At 38.4% G+C, this 18,388-nt stretch overlaps 2 protein-coding genes across 2 annotated transcripts in view; one reads left to right on the forward strand and one right to left on the reverse strand.

Moving 5' to 3' along the window:
- The window catches only part of LOC144714658 (uncharacterized), a 1,653-nt gene extending 459 nt beyond the window's left edge, over nt 1–1,194 (forward strand). Inside the window, exon 1 of the mRNA XM_078589440.1 lies at nt 1–1,194. This exon is cut by the window's left edge and continues 459 nt beyond it. Coding sequence (XP_078445566.1) covers nt 1–1,049 — 1,049 coding nt within the window. The 3' untranslated portion in view covers nt 1,050–1,194.
- Nucleotides 1,195–17,111: 15,917 nt separating this feature from the next.
- LOC144714620 (transcription repressor OFP1-like) lies at nt 17,112–18,012 on the reverse strand. Its single transcript, XM_078589404.1, has one exon. The coding sequence runs from the start codon at nt 17,774–17,776 to the stop codon at nt 17,186–17,188; it is 591 nt and encodes a 196-aa protein (XP_078445530.1). The 5' UTR covers nt 17,777–18,012; the 3' UTR covers nt 17,112–17,185.
- Between the last annotated feature and the right edge of the window lie 376 nt (nt 18,013–18,388).

Consider the following 18,388-nt stretch of genomic DNA (forward strand, 5'->3'; position numbering starts at 1 on the left):
AATGGGTAGAAGCCTGCAACCAGATCATGAACGCTCTCTTCACCATCATGTGCGTTTACCAGTACCCTAAACTCCTCCACCATCTCATCCTCGCTGTCAGATGGAAATCGGACGACGCAACGGCGTTACGAATGGTTTATTCTAAGAAGGGTCAGGCCAGGCCTCGCGAGCGCCTTCACATAGCGTTGGTGATAGGCCTTCTCCACATGACCTGCGTAGCGCAGTTCACGCTGTGTGGACTATTCTGGGCTTACGACAGATCTTCTCGCCCGGACTTGCTCGTCAATGCGTGCTTAGCTGTAGGCATTCTCGCCCCAATTGCAGCCGCTGTTTACACTCTCTACGGCCCTCTCTCGAGGAAGATAGAGAGCGGGTTAGAGAGAGAAACAACGGAGACGGAGATGGAGACGGGCTGTTCTAGAAAGGATAAGCGAGTTATTATAACGAGGCCGGAGTGGGTCGGCGGCCTGCTGGACTGCTCGGATGATTTAACGGTGGGATATCTCTCCTTCTTCTGCACTTTCTGCGTGTTCGGGTGGAACATGGAGAGATTAGGATTTGGGAACATGTACGTGCACATCTTAACGTTCATCTTTCTTGTGCTGACGCCGTTGTGGGTGTTCAGCGTGACTGGGCTGCATATCGATGATCACGGAGTGAAGGAGGCGGTGGGCGTTATCGGTGTTTTGCTATGCTTTTTGGGGCTTCTCTACGGAGCGTTTTGGAGGATTCAGATGAGGAAGAAGTTCAAGCTGCCTGGGAACTTCTTCTTCTGGGGATATCCCAATATAGCTGACGCCTTGCAGTGGCTCTTCTGCTGGTCTTGTGCTCTTGCTCAAGAGGTGCGTACAGGGAATTTCTATGATGTAGAAGAGGGAAGATTCTACGGCAAGAACCAACTTTTCTTTGATGGGGAGACGGAGGAAGGTGAGGAGAGACCAGCGTTGCAGCCTCTTTCACATGAAGGAGCGGTGAAGCCGTTGGCTCCTCCTCCCATGCACACCATGGTCAAAGCGTCTCAGGAAAGCAGACAGAACGAGATTTCGTAGAGTCTTATTATGCCCATCATTCTTTTATACAAGTTTATTAATTCTATATTTCGTGGTACCTTCCGAAAGAGAGTCAATAAGGAGGGTGAATGGATTCCTGTTAGTGGCTTTCCCATCGCCAAAAGAAGTTTTTGATTTATTGCCAGATATGAATACTTGAGAATATCATGTTATGCCGACCTCAAAACATGGACAATTTCATGTGGACCTCCATTTCGGGGAGGAAGATTGGCATACTTTTCCTTTGTTTCCTTCATCTCCCAAGAAAAAAAAAAAATCCACTTGGTTCGAAGACTCAAGAACTTTGGATCATGTTAGAAACATATTATGTGCTGAACTACTCTATCTAAATGGTTTGATAAAAAAACAAGGTAAAAGAGCTTCAAACATTAAAATGTATGGCTGTTGCAGATTTTTGAATTATTTTTGGTCAAATAATTAATATTCCATCCTTTATTGAGGATCAAAAAATCAGAGGCGACAAGGAAAAATAGCAGGGCAGTATACAAACACAGTACCATTGCGTAACGGTCGTTTTAAAAAAATGAGAGACAAAAAATTGGTAAAAGGACACAACGTACAAGTTAGATATAACATTGATGGTCCAAAAATTGATGAGCTAAAAGCCCATATTCTGTTATCTTCATTGGATGAGCTCAATAGGATAGTCACATCAATGACGTACACAGGTCCTTTATCTATCTATATGCCGTCATATTGTTCGTGTTTGGGTTGTTATATTCCACATTTCACCATAGCATCTTGGGATTTCTTTCAACAATATGAAGAGACGCAACTTTTCTAGCAATTCCATAAGTTATATCTTAAACGAATTTAGAGTTTCTTTGAAAAGTACCATGGTAAAGGTGCTTTAAATAGTTGTATCAGTGTGTAATACATATGCATAGCATGTACTTGATGAATGATAATACAATTTTTTGTTTCTCCAATCTCCCTCAATATCTAGTTTCTTCTGCTCTCTCTTGAAATCGACAAACAGGGCCATGTGTTGTGAACTTACGATCACTACTATGGATCCTGCTCAATGGGAAAAACCCTACTCATTTTACGAGTGAATGTTTGGTTAAGTGATGGAAAACCTAACATTTCTTTCTCGCCCATCTATCCTCTGCTCCCTCTTCCTCCATCCTGGTTCCTTCTTCTTTCTTTCTTCTTTTCCACGTCTTCGAGGTGAATTATTCTTTTCTTCTTCTTCTTCTTCTTCTTTATTTTCCATGGCCTTGAGGTGGATTATTCTCCTCCTCTTCTTCCTTGCTCTTCTCCACTTGTACTCTCATATAATCCGCCCTGTTCTACGATATGGTATTAGAGCCATTCCGACTCCTGCAGCCAAGCCAGCCTCTTCTGGTGGATTTTGTCAGCTCGATAAAATGACAAATGCAAATAGCAAATGCAAATAAAAAATGCAAATTTTTAATTTTTTTGCTGTTCATTCTTATCTGCTAATAACAAATGCAAATAGCAGGTTGTCTCCTTGTTGAGTTAACTTGGAGCCAATATTTGGTGGTATTGTAGTGTTGATTGGTTGTTGTTGTAGACCCGTGGTGAAGTAGTTCATTACACTTAGTCGAACTGTTTGATTACCCACATCTGTTTTGGGTTGGTGTTATTCCTAAAGTTGGCATAATCTCCTATTACGATCAAGGCACTTGAAAAGTTGATGAACGCCTATTAGAGGATCGCTCTTCAAGTGACGATGAGCATAAGGTTATTGTGCTCGAACCCAGTCCAGTCAAGGTTGATTATCCTGAAACATATCTAAGCTGGATGAGACATGTACATCTTATCTTGACTACAAATAATCCAGCGGGATATATATTTGGTGATGAAGAGCCTCCTAAATGGGATGGATTACTTGGTTTTATGATTCCAAATGTGGCTCGTAACCTTGATCCATTCACTATTGCATCTGACTTGTTGAAGGTCATATTTAAACTGTATTCTTATGAGCATAAGCGTTTACATGCTCTTAGGGTACAGCATGAACTTCAGACGCTTCTTCAAAGAACGAAATCTGTGACTGACTATGTTGGAGAACTTTGTCATTTATGGAATGATTTTGATTACCATTTTCCTTTTATTCCCACAAAACCTAACAATATCATCAGATTAAGGGAGTGGATTTAACATCTCTGGTTGGTTGGTTAGTTTACTAGATCACTTAAACTTTGAGTTTGAGCATTGTCTTCCAGGAATACTCATCTTGACAAAATGGCCTTCTCTTGATGAGGCTATTTCCAAAATCATTACTAAAGAAGCACACTTGAAGTTGGCATTTATATTTTTTGTCGTGATCTGCTCTTAGTGCCCTACCTGTGTATAATTCTGGTATTATTCATTGGGTGGCCCATTGTGAGGGCTCTATGCCAAGACATGCCTCTAAGATTTGTGATTATTCCCATAAGCCTGGTCATATTAGAGCATTTTGTTATGATTTACATGGTCGTCCCGACTCTTCCACTATTCGACGTAGGGATCATGCAAGATTTGCTAATACTGTGCGATCTACTCAAGGATGTGGCAGAGTTAGAGCACCAGACTACACTCATTTCTCTTTTGCTACCCACTTGAAGACCTGATGGTATCAGAGCTCCAAATGCTCCAGCATTTTTGGGATAGCATGAAACTCTTGACTCGTGTTTCAGAAGAAAGACCAAGCGCAAATGAAGGTTGTTTCATCTCAACCACAAAGAGGTACTTTGCACTGAAATAAAGTTGCATGATATCTTTATCAATCATGGAGCTATATGTCATCTCAATGATCCATGACTTTGTTATTTTTCTTTTGCTTGCTACAAAGAATTTTTCATCAGGTTGGATGTTATTTAACATCACATCCTGAAAGGTGGATGTTGTGAACTCATGGTCACTACTGTGTGTTCCACTCAATGGGAAAAATCTTACTTATTGTTTGTGGATGTTTAGTTAAGTGATGGACAACTGATGGAGCGCGCCAGGCCACTCCATGAGAGACGTCTTCAGAGCGGCCATCATTGTTATTGACGACTCCATTGGCTTGCATCCAGCCGACCGGCACACCAAGGCGACAGTGAAGATGGCCGGTTCAAATACCCAGGTGAAAGCACATCCATGCATTTGATGTTTTCATCTTCGTCGACACATGCTCGTTCAGTTCATTGTTTTAGTGAGTTCATGAGTTCTTTTTTGTCGTGTCTCTGTTCATGTTTGTCACGTCGTGTCCGTATCATTGTGTGTCACATCATTCATGCCGTCATCTTGTCTTTAAGCTTTCAGTGTTTTGTGTTTTTTTGTTGTTTTAAATAAGCTCTGGTTTTGATCTCCTCTCGGGCATTTGGTCAAACACCTCTCCGGTGATTGACTAAATCAACCATTTAACTCTTCAAATCGACCTAAAAACATATGTATATATATATATATTTAAATACATATATATAATAATAGAGTAGCTACTAAACTCATATAAATATAATTCCACTCTTATAACTCAATTAGTAATAATAATATTCATCCTTAAAATTCTTATTAATATCTTTACTTTCTCCTAACTTTCTTCTAACTTTCTTTTATTCTCTTATTACTATCCTTTTACTTAAGCTTTTCCAAATTAAACCAGAAAATTAACTCCTCTAACTCTCTAGTAATGTATACTACCTTACACATTCTTCTAATATATCTAATGAGTTCTATACTACCTTACATCAATCTTATCTACTCTTAATATATATATATACTCCCATATGTTATCCAATTTATAATACTTACTCCCCTTTATCTTTACAATGCTTATTCTCTTTCTACCTTTTTTTGTACCTATTACTAAACTAATGACCTTTATGAACTTATTATATTACTCCTTATTCCTCATTTCATTCAAATATTAATCCCATTATCATTAGAGTCTACTCATATTATCATATAGCTTACTTATAATTAAGTAAGTAACATCTAGTCTTTCTTCATAGACCTTTACTATTCTGTATATCTTATTAAACTTATCTACTTCATCATTCTAACTACTATTTCTCAGAACTCTTTCTACACATCATTATAACTACTATTGAATATACCTTGTTAAAAAGATAGGTAGTATCTAATATTAAATATTGATTATATTAGCTTTAGGGATTTTTATGATTTTTTGGAATTTTTAAATATATAAAATAAGAAAATTATCTTTTTTGGCTATTGCCGATGGCGGAGTAGTGGCGGAGTGACAGCGGCGGACCAGATGAGCCAGTGGTCCTTGTGTGGCCCGTATAGGGCTGGCCTTAGTGGGCCAGCCCATTACGGTTCATCCCAATTTTGCTAACTCAAGACTTAGCCGAATGGGCTAAGCCCTATTGGGCTTGACCCAATATGGTCAGGACTTAGTCAATTTGACTAAGTCCTCCACTCTCCACTTTTTTTGCCCTAAATGATGGAATTCAAACACGGTTTTTTTTTGAAATTTGAAAGGAAGAATGCAGGATGATCTACAGAGAGACTGGAATGAAATTTAGAGAGAAATGACTGAAATGAGGAGATAGAGAGAGAAAATGAAGAGAGAATGTAGAAGAAGTTTGAGATGGAATTTGAAGGTGAAAATGAAGGATACTTTTTATGAAATTTGTAGAGGATGAACTTGGGATATGTACGAATGTCTATAAAAATAATGAAACAATTCTAAAGAGAGAAAATAGGGAAAATTGAATTTTTAGAGTGAGAAAATGATGGATTTTAAGGGTAAATGGATGGATGATGATATGAAAATGGAAACCTCGGTTCCTAAAACCTCAATGCAAGTCTGGTGAGCCCTCAATGCTTCCTATCAAGTCTGGATCCTTATGTTTTTCCAGGATCAGGCATTTTTCAATGGAAACAATAGACGAGATTGAATGAAAACTTCAACAAACTTACATTAAGCAGGTTGAACAACGTGGATCGTGAAATATGCCTTGTCCAGCTGGCCGGACACCTGCTAGAGCATGTTCAGAATGAGGGTAAATGAGGGAGGAAAAGAGTTTATATACATTTTAATAATTACTAAAATACCCCTTTGGGCATTTTCTATTCTCTTTTCTTGCCATTTTGTCTCTTTTTCTCCATTGGTTGAGAGCTTTGCCCTGTAATTTCTAACTTTTTTTTTAAGGTGTTTGAAGGCGCAATAGGTAGGTCAAGTCGTGGCCCAAGCCCCTCTGATTTCTCTTTTAAAAGCCCACAAACACCATTTCATCATTTCAGCCCATTTTGATAATCACTAAGCTCCCTAAAATTCTCCAATTTCCTAAGAATTGTCTCTTGTAATTCCTGTAAATTTTTGCACATTTTGAACTATACTCATCAGTAATCAAACTGATTGACTTCATAAAATTCAAAGAAGTTAGTGAAAAATAATCATCGTGTGTAATAGTTGGAATTTCTATCTAATGCATAAATATTTGGTTAATTTTTAACCAAATATTTTCATTTATCATGTTATCACACATACATCATTGTGATGTGAATCAGTTTGATTGTCCTTTTATTTTAATACCATTTAGTGATTTATACAAATCAATTCAATGAACTCTTTCTACTAAAGAATACTCACTACTTACTCATCATATGAGTGAGATTAATGGCTATGGGACAAGCCATACTCACCGTATGAGTGAGACTAGACAGGAATATTCTAGATGGATACTTCAATACCCATCTCAAATATCCTTCAAATAAGAGTATTTAGAGCACGTGTGAGGCTCATTATGAAGTCCATGAATACATAATCGTACTAATAAATTATGTTCAGATTGTAAGACATACATGCGTAGTCTTTAAGCATTTATTAATGAATATGGAACAAGATATGGAATGTATTGTTGGCTTTATGGCCAAATATATTTCTGTCAAATATATCTGTGTATAGAAATTTTTAGATTAAGTATTCAAACGGTAATCTTGAGTTCATATTTCCATGAAAATCAGTAATTTATCTTCGGTATAATGTGTATTCAATGTTCTCTTAACCAACACCATTCTTTCTAACCATCACAATTCAAAAAAAATATATATTAAATGTTATAGTTTTGATTAAAACTAAGAAAAGTTATAGGAAAGACTAAAACCTGATGACTTGCACGACCATAAAAGGATTTATATGGGCTTCTCGGAGTTTCCACTTATTCTTAGGTTGGAGACATAGGCGATAACAAACATGCATATCATGAATTTGTGTGTCATTTAACATCCTATTATATGTCGGTGGTTTTAAATGATTCATACTATAAGTTATTCATTAAAATTTTACAACCCTCATTCCCAAAAAAATATTTTTATTTTGATTATTTTTAAGATAAAATTTAGAAAATGTTAATCGTGAATTTTCTCTCATTTTCTCTAACTTTATATTTTTTATTTAATTTTAGAAATTATCCAGAATTATTTTGTATTAATTTCTTGTATAGTCTCATTTATTTAAAAAATTATGTATGATCTGTAAATATAGTGTTGTTGAGTCAAAATACTAAAATTCAATATTTTGTAATAGAATGTATTTATATCTCAATGTGAATATAATTTATAGGGCCATTTTTAGTATTCTAGATTTATTATCTAATGAAAAAACTCATAATACATTTTGAATACTTAGAGGAGGTAAATACAGAACTTTACGTAAAGGGCCAAAGACTAATGCATCCTGCCCATTGTCTTAGTTGGCCACTTACATGCAAGCTCGGTAGCAAATCTGGGAACATAAAGAATTATGTCGCATTATAAGACCAAAGGTTATAAGTTGAGATGGGATTTTCAAACACACAAAGCTAATTGAACATTGTCCTATTACACCATACCTAATTATACAATCCACCAAATTTTGCACATGCATGAATGTGCCTCATGGTAACAAGACAAGATTGATGCATCTTACTTTTCTTTACTCGTACATAAACATGTACATCATGGTTTCATTTCCTATGAAAAATGTTTATCTATTTATTCCTACATAACATACTGTAGTGTTTACATATCAGGGTAAATCAAGTGAGATGGATCAAACCAAAGTAAATCGTGCAAAAATAATCTCCGCTTATTGGAGATTAAGTTGTACCTTCCCAAGATTTTTTTGTCAGAAACTGTGTAATGATTAATGAGGAAACTAAGAAAATAACGATTTGGTGTTGGGATGGGCCATGATTAACTTCCAAAATGAGATTTGTGTGGAGTTAAAATAAAATCAAAGTACATATTTGAAACTGAGAACCAAACTCTTTGATGATCCAAACATCTTCCAGGGAACTGAATCTAATTCTGATAGTTCCTTGATCATTTCAAACAGCTTATATGCTCACCCTCTGAACCATCCGTGGTCTTCAACTCATCTGATCTCTTCATCTTATTTTTTATCAGAGTCACCAGAGATCCGTGGTGTTTTTCTTATGATCTTAACACCATTGGAGTGGGTGCTGGAGGAGGAAACAATAGGTAAACCATAGATCTTTCTCATGTGACACTTTATTCTCCTTATATCTTTCATACAATATATCATAAAAATCCTTAGGATTTAATTATGTCATCCAAATTCCACTAAAACTTATGTGTCTGACCCTATATACCATGTACTAGTCTTGTTAATGACTTCACATGACAAACAAATCCTTATTTTCTGGAAAACATAATTAACTGTTACAAAAATATAGTTAATTAATATTTTATCTATTTCACAGACTTGGTTGTGTGGTTAGATAAGACACATTTTACATAAGGTACGAGGAGTTTAATCAACTCTTTCATGGTCCCTGTGAATAACCACTTATCGTCATAATATAATATTTCATACACACTCCAAAAATGAATTAGGGAATGTCCCTTTATCAATGAATTAGGGAATGTCCTAATCTCTCATGCTGGAGGACTGATTTTGGGGAAAAAAACAAAAATAATAATTCATTGATATTTTCAGTGCCATCTGAATGAGTTAATTTCATCATATTTGTAGACATAGTCTCCTTTCATCTCTAGGGTAGATAGTGCATGTTATGAACACTACAACGTTTTTGGACTTGGATTATTAGAGCGAATACTGTTTGGATTTCAATTATTAGGAACATTTAGATTAAAATCAAGACATAATATTTAGGTACATAATCAAGACATAATATCATTCAGAGATTCATTTGGATCAATTTACTCAAATATCTCCATCAGTGCCTACAAATTATGATTATGATTGTAAGCTTATGGTATAAATTTTCTAATTCATTCTTAAACTATTGTACATGAAAAATAATGGTGTTGGTCATATGATTTATATGTAATGGGAAGTTCCATTTTGAACATATGGCTCCTCAGCCCTTATTTTTATTGGCTAATCTAGAGCTAGATATTAGATGCACAGGAAATATGAATTACAAAAACTTATCAGAGCTTGTATGAATTGCATAAATGCTTCATTCTTGAGGAAACCTAGATAGTACATGGTTATGATAACCCCAAAAGTTTTTTTTAGAAAGTAGAGAATTTTTCTTTCTGACTTTCTTTGTGTTTTCCTTATTTTAGTCCACCAATATCCATTCCATGTCTTATTTGGTTTTTATTTCTTGTTTCAATACTTTTTTAGAAAACAAACAGCCTATTATTCATTATAAATTTGTTGTAAAATCATTATATTTACCCTCTGCATGAGGTGACCGTTTATCATTGTTGTTCCATAAATCTGATTTTACCTTATGATTTAAGAAAATATTACTTTTGTCTATTGTTGGACTAAATATAAAAGTCTTAATGTAAAAAGTAATCAGTTATCGAATCTTGATAAATGATGGTAAACCATCCAAATATCCTTTTGCCTACACAATGACGGTTGTTACAGTCCTTACCAACATCATGATCCATCCAAAATAACTCATCATAAACCACATTCACTAGAAAAAAAAATGGATTCATCAAAGAGGAAGAATTATAGATTACCACGGAGAATCAAGGGATTCATAAAACGGAATAGATCATTCATTTTTATTTGGTGGAAACACATTATAATGTCGTGTACGCTTAATTCTCTTCCAAGGTAGGAAAAATCTAAGACTATGGATGACATATTGATAATTCATTCTGTATTTATATTCAATGATGTACACCTTGCCTGGAAATAGAAAACATACGAGTACAGCCCACGTTTTGAAAGGCCAATTGGTCCGGGCTGATAAGTCTACTCTTATCTAATGCTCTATAATGTAAATTGAGTAAAATCATATTTTCACGAAGTGAAACAATTGGTTTGAAACAACGAGCCAATTTCATTTGTCGAATGTCTTTTTGACGGTTTCGTTTGTCTATTTTTGCATAATGCACTAATACTTGACACGCGTATGTATAGAAGTTTTCGCTCTGTGTTTGTCTCTTTCGTCGCGTGTGTATGTCTTCCGCTTTCTTTTCTTTGTCGCTTTTCTTTTTTTGTCTTTATAATAGAACAGGGGTAAAGACAAAATCACCGATACCGTGCAAGACAGTAAGACGGACATAGAAAGAGACGTAATAAAGTGGCGTCAATGCAAGAGAGAGAGTGGTAATTATACACATAAAATAGAGAAACAGGCTAAGATAGATATATAGATAGATAGATAGATAGATAGATAGATAGATAGATTGATTGATTGATTGATAGATAGATAGATACATATATGAATGGACAGATAGCTGGATAGAAAGGTAGAAAGATAGAGAGGCGGAAAGAGAGGTACAAAGAGATAGACGGATACAGAGATATGATTTTCTGGAAAGTAGAGGAATTGAAAGACGTAAGGAGAGAGGTAATGTAATGAAGACAGATTGTGCTCGTATTCTTTGAAAGAGAGAGTGTCGTGCGTGAAAAGAAGAGGGAGAGAGAGAAAGAGATAGAGACAAATTGAGTAAGAAAAAGAGATAGGTAGAGAGAGAGAGTTATAAATATATCTAGAGATGGAGAGAGAGAGGAAGCTAGAGACTAGAGAGAGACGGAGAGAGAAAGAGAGCGAGAGAGAGGATGGAAGAGAGAGACGAAGAGAGAAAGAGAACGAGAGAGAGGATGGGAGAGAGAGAGGCAATGGTAATGTCGAAGAAGAAAGAAATAGAGGTTGAAGGAGTAAAGAGGTCGGAAGAGGGGGGAGCGAACATCAGGAAAAGAGAAGGATAGAAGATCGTTGGGAACGTCTAAATTCCACTGAGATAACTACTTGGGGAAGGATGACGGTTGACGTCCATATTTAAGAATACCTGCCAGTAATTTATTGAAAACACGTCCCACCAGTTGGGGAAAGTTCCCCTTCCTTACTGAAAAGTCGGGTACTGGACAGAGGCCCCCCTCCATTCGAATGTTTCCCTTCCCCTAATTCTGCGCGAGTGTCAGTAATAAGTCTCTCTCTCTCTCTCTCTCTCTCTCTCTCTCTCTCTCTCTCTCTCTCTCTCTCTCTCTCTCTCTCTCTCTCTCTCTCTCTCTCTCTCTCTCTCTCTCTCTCTCTCTCTCTCTATCTATCTATCTATCTATCTATCTATCTATCTATCTGCGTAACCTAATCTCACTTTCCTTCTTGCAATGCATTTAATATCTGGCTGTCAGGGTTTTCCAGTTATCCTTTAAGAAGCTCTGAGTCGCAAGCATCACATGGGAAGGCCATGGCACGTGGCCTTGCTCCGTCGCGGGGTAGCACAGTGCAGGTGAAAAATAATGGCTCAACTTAGAGCATTAGTGCGATTTAAAGACCCTCTCACAGACGAATAAAATAGTTTATAAGTAGACCAACATTCGCACTCTATCTCACGTAGTTGGCCAAGAGAAAAAACAACTAATTTTATCGTCTTCTATTTTTAAAGGGTTTCTGTGAACAGGGACTTCTCCTCTGTGTGCGGAGGCCTGGGATACTGCGTTAAGAACTGTGGTTGAGATGTCACCCTACACTTTAGTTCTCAGTTCAATCTTGAGGGAAGAATTTCTCTTGTCCATTTCGACGCTCAAGGACTTCATGGCCACCAGTTGAGAGAGGAACCTAATAACGTGACTTTTTTAATTATCGTTCTCTCCACCCCGGAGTGATGGATATAGGCTGAGATGAAGAGGGGGAGGGAGAAAAGGTGGGCTGAGATAGATAGTGTATGAATGTTTTATTACATGCACTTTATTCAATAGTGATACAGAGAATGGAGAGAGAGATACATTGAGAGAGATATGCAGACATACTAGCAGAAAGAGCCGTAGAAGAGAGATATATAGAATGATAGATAAATAGTCGAACATATCCAAACGGGAATATAGAAAAACAGATTCGTAGATTGATACAAACGAAAGAGACATTCATATGAAATACAATGAAGAACAGTATAAGAGAGACATAGATTGATAGATAAATAGACTGATAGACTCAGGTTAAGTGTTTGTTTTCTTTAATGACCTATGATATGTATTAATGTACATTTAAGCTAAAAAGTGATCCAATTATCACAGTTTTGGGATTTGGAGATTTCATTAAGCGCAGGGTTAATTAAATGTGTAGAGGCTAAATCTGTCCTTAAAATTATGGTGGGATAGTTAAGGATGGACTAAAGAGGATAAGCTTGTTCCTCTTGTATATAAATAAAGGGCAAATCTGTGGGTCACAAGGGATTAAAGAGTATAAATACATTGGATCGACTTCTTATAGCTAGGAAAAGAGAGATTGCATAACAAAGATACAGACATACAACAAAATTTCCATTGAGAGAGATATAGTCAAACATAGATAGTCATACAAGCAGACGAAGCGACAAAAAGATGAGATCGAGAGGGTTTGTAGAGAAAGATTGTAGGGACAATCATGGATAGAGAGAGTTTGTGGAGAGTTTAGCAAATGAAAGTTGTTGCCAGGAAAAGATAGAGTAGAGAAATAAATGACATGAAACCAAAACGTGCGAATATATATTATGATTGGATGATAGATGTGGGGGGAAAGAAAGGCGAGGAGAAAATACATAAACAAAGAAATCTGTAGAGACAAATCAAGGGGTGAGAGATGGAAAGAGAAAGAAACAGGCTGGCTAGAAGACAGATGGCAGAGAAAGGAAGAGTCAGACAGGCAGTCAGACGGGGACACAGAGACAGCGACAAACTCGAAGACAGATAAATCAATCGGTAGAGAGTGGTTTGGACACAGAAAGAGAGAGAGGGAGAAACAGAGAGAGCCGGATGAATAGGTAGATAGTTGGTTGGGCACAATAAGAGAGAGAGAGAGAGAGAGTGAGTGAGAGAGAATAGAAGGAAAGAGAAGGAGAGGGAAAGTGCTAGATCAATAGGTAGACAGTCTGTTGGATGCAGAGAGAGAGAGAGAAGGGGGAGAAAGAAAGAGTAAGAGAGAGAAAGAGAAAGATAGAAAAGGAGCTATAATCAATAAGTAGATTGTCGGTCGGATGCAGAGTGACGAGGAAGAGAAAGAGAGAGAAAGCGGTAGACTAATAGATAGCCGGTTGGACGCAGAGAGACAAGGAAGAGAGAGAATGAGCTAGATTAACAGATAGTCGGTTGGACGCAGAGAGAGACGGGGAGAAAGAGCGAAAGATCAAGATCAATAGGTAGATAGTGGTTGGACGCAGAGAGAGAAAGAGAGAGAGAGAGAGAGGAACAAAGAGAGGTAAAGAGTTAGATCAATTGGCAGATAGCCGAGTGGACGCAGAGAGAGACAGAAAGAAAGAACGAGGGGGAGACAAAAAGAGAAGAAGAAGGAGAGAGAGAGAGAGACGCAAAGAAAGAGATAGAGAGACAGACAGAGAGAAGGAGGGAGGGAGACAGAAAGAGAAAAGCAGGAAGAGAGACATAAAGAGATGAAAAGGGAGAGAGAGAGAGGAAGAGGGACAGAGACAAAAAGAGATAAACAGGGAGAGAGACAAACAGAAGAAAATGGAGAGAGAGAGCCAAGAAAAGCAAGAGAGACAGAGAGAGATGCAAAGATAAAGAGAAGGAAAAGGAGATAGATAGTTGGATAGATAGATCCCCTTGGATTGCCATAGAGAAAATCTCAAGATGTACTACTACCATGACACATGAAAGAATTCTGGGCAAAGATGAGTATATTAAAGAAACCAAGAAGTGAGAGAGAGAGAGAGAGAGAGCTGGAGCAGCACCAACCCCGGATAAAAGCCAGTTAAATAAGGAGGGACCAACTAGTTCATGAGGCACGGTTTTGGTTAGCACGACGATACCAGGTGGGTCCTGAGCACTGAAGCTTCTCGTGAGGCCGACGGCAGTGGCCGGAGATACTATCGTCCTCACCAGCCATAATAGTCTAGCCAGGAAACGACATTTGTGGACCTAAGATCTCCGATCTCCATCCAGCTGCCGACAAGCGTTTGAAAAAGAGGACAGGTCAAAGAACTTAAGGAAAAAAGAGAGACGCATCATAACCGCTCCAACAAGTCCCACTGAAACTGTAAATTTTCCCTCATATTTGATCCACCAGGGGTATATATTAGCGTCATAAAAGACAATAATGTGAGTTTGGTTTAAGTTTAGCCTTGGTTGAGTCCCCTTGGATCATGTCCGTTGTGGGTTTTCTTTTGGTTAAATCGAGGCTGTGTATTTATGTGTTTACGTCTTTAATAGGTTCTTAGTAAAGTGACTCATGCCTGGGCAGATTTGTTTTAGGAGCTTAGAGACATATCAGGATAATACGAGATAACAGAAGCGAAGAATGTAATTTGAGTTAAGTTTATCCTTAGTTAAGAAGCGTTGGATTTAGTTAATTATGGGTTTTCTTTACTTTAAATTCTTGCTGTGTATTGAATGTAATGATATCCTTCATTTGCAATTTGTCCGCGAGTTGCGATTGATTGGATTTGTTTTGTTTCATTTTGTTCTGCATATTTTCGATTAAATTCCTGCATTTTGATATTAGTTTATCTTATGGGCCAAACTTATAAATCGCTGGAGAAGTATCAGGAGTCAATCGCTTTTCCCAGGAACTGAATGAAAGAAGTGCCCTCAGGACCATCCTAATCCAAGTATGAAGGGCATGGACCATCCTTCCCTGTGTCTCACGACACAAAATTCCTTCTTTTCCCCATTTCGTACAAATGTTGTCATTTCAAAATTTATTTCTCACGCCCGAGAGAGAGAGCGATAGTCGTTTTCTCCAAGTACATCGTAGGCTCCTATCATTTAGACCTCGCTAATTCCCGGAGCATGATATGGGTTCTATCGAAGAGGACATATAATCATTTAGAAACCTTGTTTTCGCTCTCATGCTTTTGGAATACACAAAACATTTATGGGAGGCTTCGGTTTCTAAAGTGAAGGACTGTAGACTACGAATTGTATCCAACACTAAGTGTTTAACGTCTTTGTGTTCGGTAACAGAGAGAGATCTATGGATGGCTCCATAGATCTACTGCGCGTTCTTGGATCTGTATACGTACATATATATTGGCAGACATATAAATGGGTGGATAAAAAGAGATAGAGATCCAGAGTGAGGAGTAGAATATAGAAAATCAATGTAGTATCTTGCCGGTAGTAAATATACTTTTAGACAAGAGAAGATGAGAGACGGATGGTTTTCATACCCGGCACAGCCTGTCTCCATCTAATCTGAGCTGGCTGGGTATGTCATCAACACTGTAGAGAGAGAGAGGGTGACATACGGATGATTGAGAAAGACAGAGGGAGAGAGTATGTGTATGAGTCTGAAAGAGGAAAAAATTGAAACTGAGAGGAAAGGAACCAGATTCAGAGAGGGAGATAGGAGGGAAAGAGATAAAGATAGAGATATATCGAAAAGGATATAAAGAGAGTCAGAGAGATAGGTACAAAATAAGATAAGAGAGAGTGAGAGAGGGAGAGAACTTGATTGATGGGGTGAGGGAAAGAGCACGAGAAATAGACTGGAGAGAGGGATGGAGAGAGAGAGAGAGAGAGAGAGAGAGAGAGAGGTGGAGAGAGAAGATCCAATGGCTGGCGTGAATGCAGCCCAGCGTTCTTGGGGTCCAGTTGGACAAAGCTTTGAACTGGAATCAATGTTCCTTAGCCGCCATGGGAACCGGGGTCGTCGGATGTGAGAGAAACCCGTCCCGGGAATCAGTGTCAGCGAGAGAGATGTGTACATAAGTACTATTCTCTCTCTCATATCTTGGAATTATTCACTCTCTACCCCTATCACTCTCGCTCCTCTCTGGCGGACACACGTTGGAGATTTCAGGAGTTAGATTTGACGCATACGATACTCCAAAAGAAGGGCATTTCCTGGTGGTTGCCAAAACGACCGAATCAAGGAAAAGAAAATTTATTTCTTCGTCTTGTCTTGCAACTTTTGGGGAAAACTGGAGGGCCGCGTCAACCGGAGGATAAGCTCAAATCCTCGTGAGGCATATCTTACTCTTTCTCGCTCTTAAGTGGACGGAAATCATGCAAGCCTATTCCTCTTGGAAACCACGGCTGTTAGTCATCAAAATGCGAGTGCGTGTGTTTATGCCAAAGAGATGAAAAGATGAAAAGATGAAAAGATGAAAAGATGAAAAGATGAAAAGATGAAAAAATAACGTCAGAGAGAGAGTGAGAGTAGGAGAGAGAGAGAGAGAGAGAGAGAGAGAGAGAAGCAGTACCTACAGTAGCATCAGGAGGGAGAAAGATATAATAAGACTAGGATTTAGAGTGAGAGAGATATATATTTTATTCAGAGCTTTCTAGCCGTCGTATAGGGCAAAGAAAAACGAGGAACATCAACCAAATATTTTTGTAAGGTTTCTCTCTCTCTCTGCCTCCCTCCCACGCTTTCTCTCTCCCTCCCCCTGTCTATCTATCTATCTATATTTCTATACATCTATCTCGATCTCTATCTCCATATTGATCTCTACAATATTGAGTAAAGCTGGCATCCTAAAAAACGCCGCATAAAACAGGAATCAGGACAATGTTTCTTTTTCTATGACGCAATTGAGTCCGGTGTACATTGAACTCAGTCGACCCGACGCCGATGCTAATTTTATCTCATAAACTCGCGCATTTACGAATCTATAAATGGAATGGACTTGGTCACTTTACATAAGTAAACACCAAACTTGAATGTCTTAAACCCACATTCAACTGGGATATAGATGATGGTTTCACTCTATGCAATTAAATATATAAGAAACTATTATAACATATATCAAATTGGAAGGAACAGAGAAACAGAGAAAAGGAATTATCTGCAGTGCCTGGGCCTGCGGTATCTGTCCGACAGGATCTGCTCGAAGGCCGCGACGATGGCATGATGGAACTCGCTTGAGTTTAGAGAGAGAAAGCAGAGGAGAAGCTCCTCCAAATCCGCGCAAGTGCGTAAATTGTTCTCCATGATCATCTCCTCCATGGATTCCTTAAAGTCCTTCTGGGGGTCTGAGGAGAACATGACCACGGCAAAGCTCTTGGCGAGGCATGTCTTGGTGGAACTTGGCCTTCTGTAAGTTGGCTGGATCTTCTTGCTCGCCATTGCTAGCTTTGGGGAGCTCGTCCGAACTCTAATTCCTCTTGAGGAAGTAGAAGAGATCAGCTCTATATCAGCTCTGATGGGCTTTGTGAGAATTGGGGGCAGGCTTGGGGGGGGAGAGATCAGCTCTAGATCTTCGTCTTCTTCCAGAGCTTTTGATGGGTTGCTCGGAATGTAGTTGGAACTTCGACCCGGTTGATATGGAGGCAGAGGCGGCTCTGGGTTTGGCTTCATTTCCGGGATGCTCTTGTTCTTCAGCTTGTTCAACCATGCATTTGGCACCATGTCTCCCATTCGGAGCTTCCCCATTTGGCAGAAGGGAGAGAAAGAAAGATGGAGTGTAGATGTGTAGAGAGAGAGATGGAGGGAGGGAGAGAAAGAGAAGAATCTGTTTTGCTGGAACAGTAGACCACGCTGAGGAGGTAGTGATCCCCTCCCTCTCTTCCCCTCCGTTGATATTCTACCTGGAGATGTCTAAATAGCTGGAAGAAACTGGGGGAGAGAGATAGAGGGAAAATACGATAGCAACTGGAAGAGAGAAGAGGGTGCGCTAGAGAGAGAGAGTGAGGAACATGTATTAGTAATACTTAAGAGATAGATAAAGAGTGAAATATAGGGAGAATTACTGAGGTTAAGGCTGTGATGTAGACATACAATTAGTTGCAGGAAGTTGGAGATTTTGATGGAAACACAGGAGAAATGAGAGAGAGAGAGAGAGAGAGAGAGAGAGAGAGAGAGAGAGAGAGAGAGAAGTTGAAAGAGAGAATTAGTGACGGACAGAGTCGGAGTAATTGGTAAATAAATAGATAAGAAGGCAAATTAGTTCGGGAGTGAATGAGAGTTAAGATAATGTGCGGCAGAAAACTAGATTTATTGGGCGAGAGGAAGAGAGGGATGGATGAACAGAGAGAAAGAGCGCGT

Source organism: Wolffia australiana, chromosome 17 (assembly GCF_029677425.1).
Source record: "Wolffia australiana isolate 7733 chromosome 17, ASM2967742v1".
Classification (NCBI taxonomy): Eukaryota; Viridiplantae; Streptophyta; class Magnoliopsida; order Alismatales; family Araceae; genus Wolffia; species Wolffia australiana.

Bases quoted from the DNA above. Each gene is read 5' to 3' on its own strand.
- LOC144714620 (XM_078589404.1), bottom strand. From the start codon at position 17,776: ATGGGGAAGCTCCGAATGGGAGACATGGTGCCAAATGCATGGTTGAAC.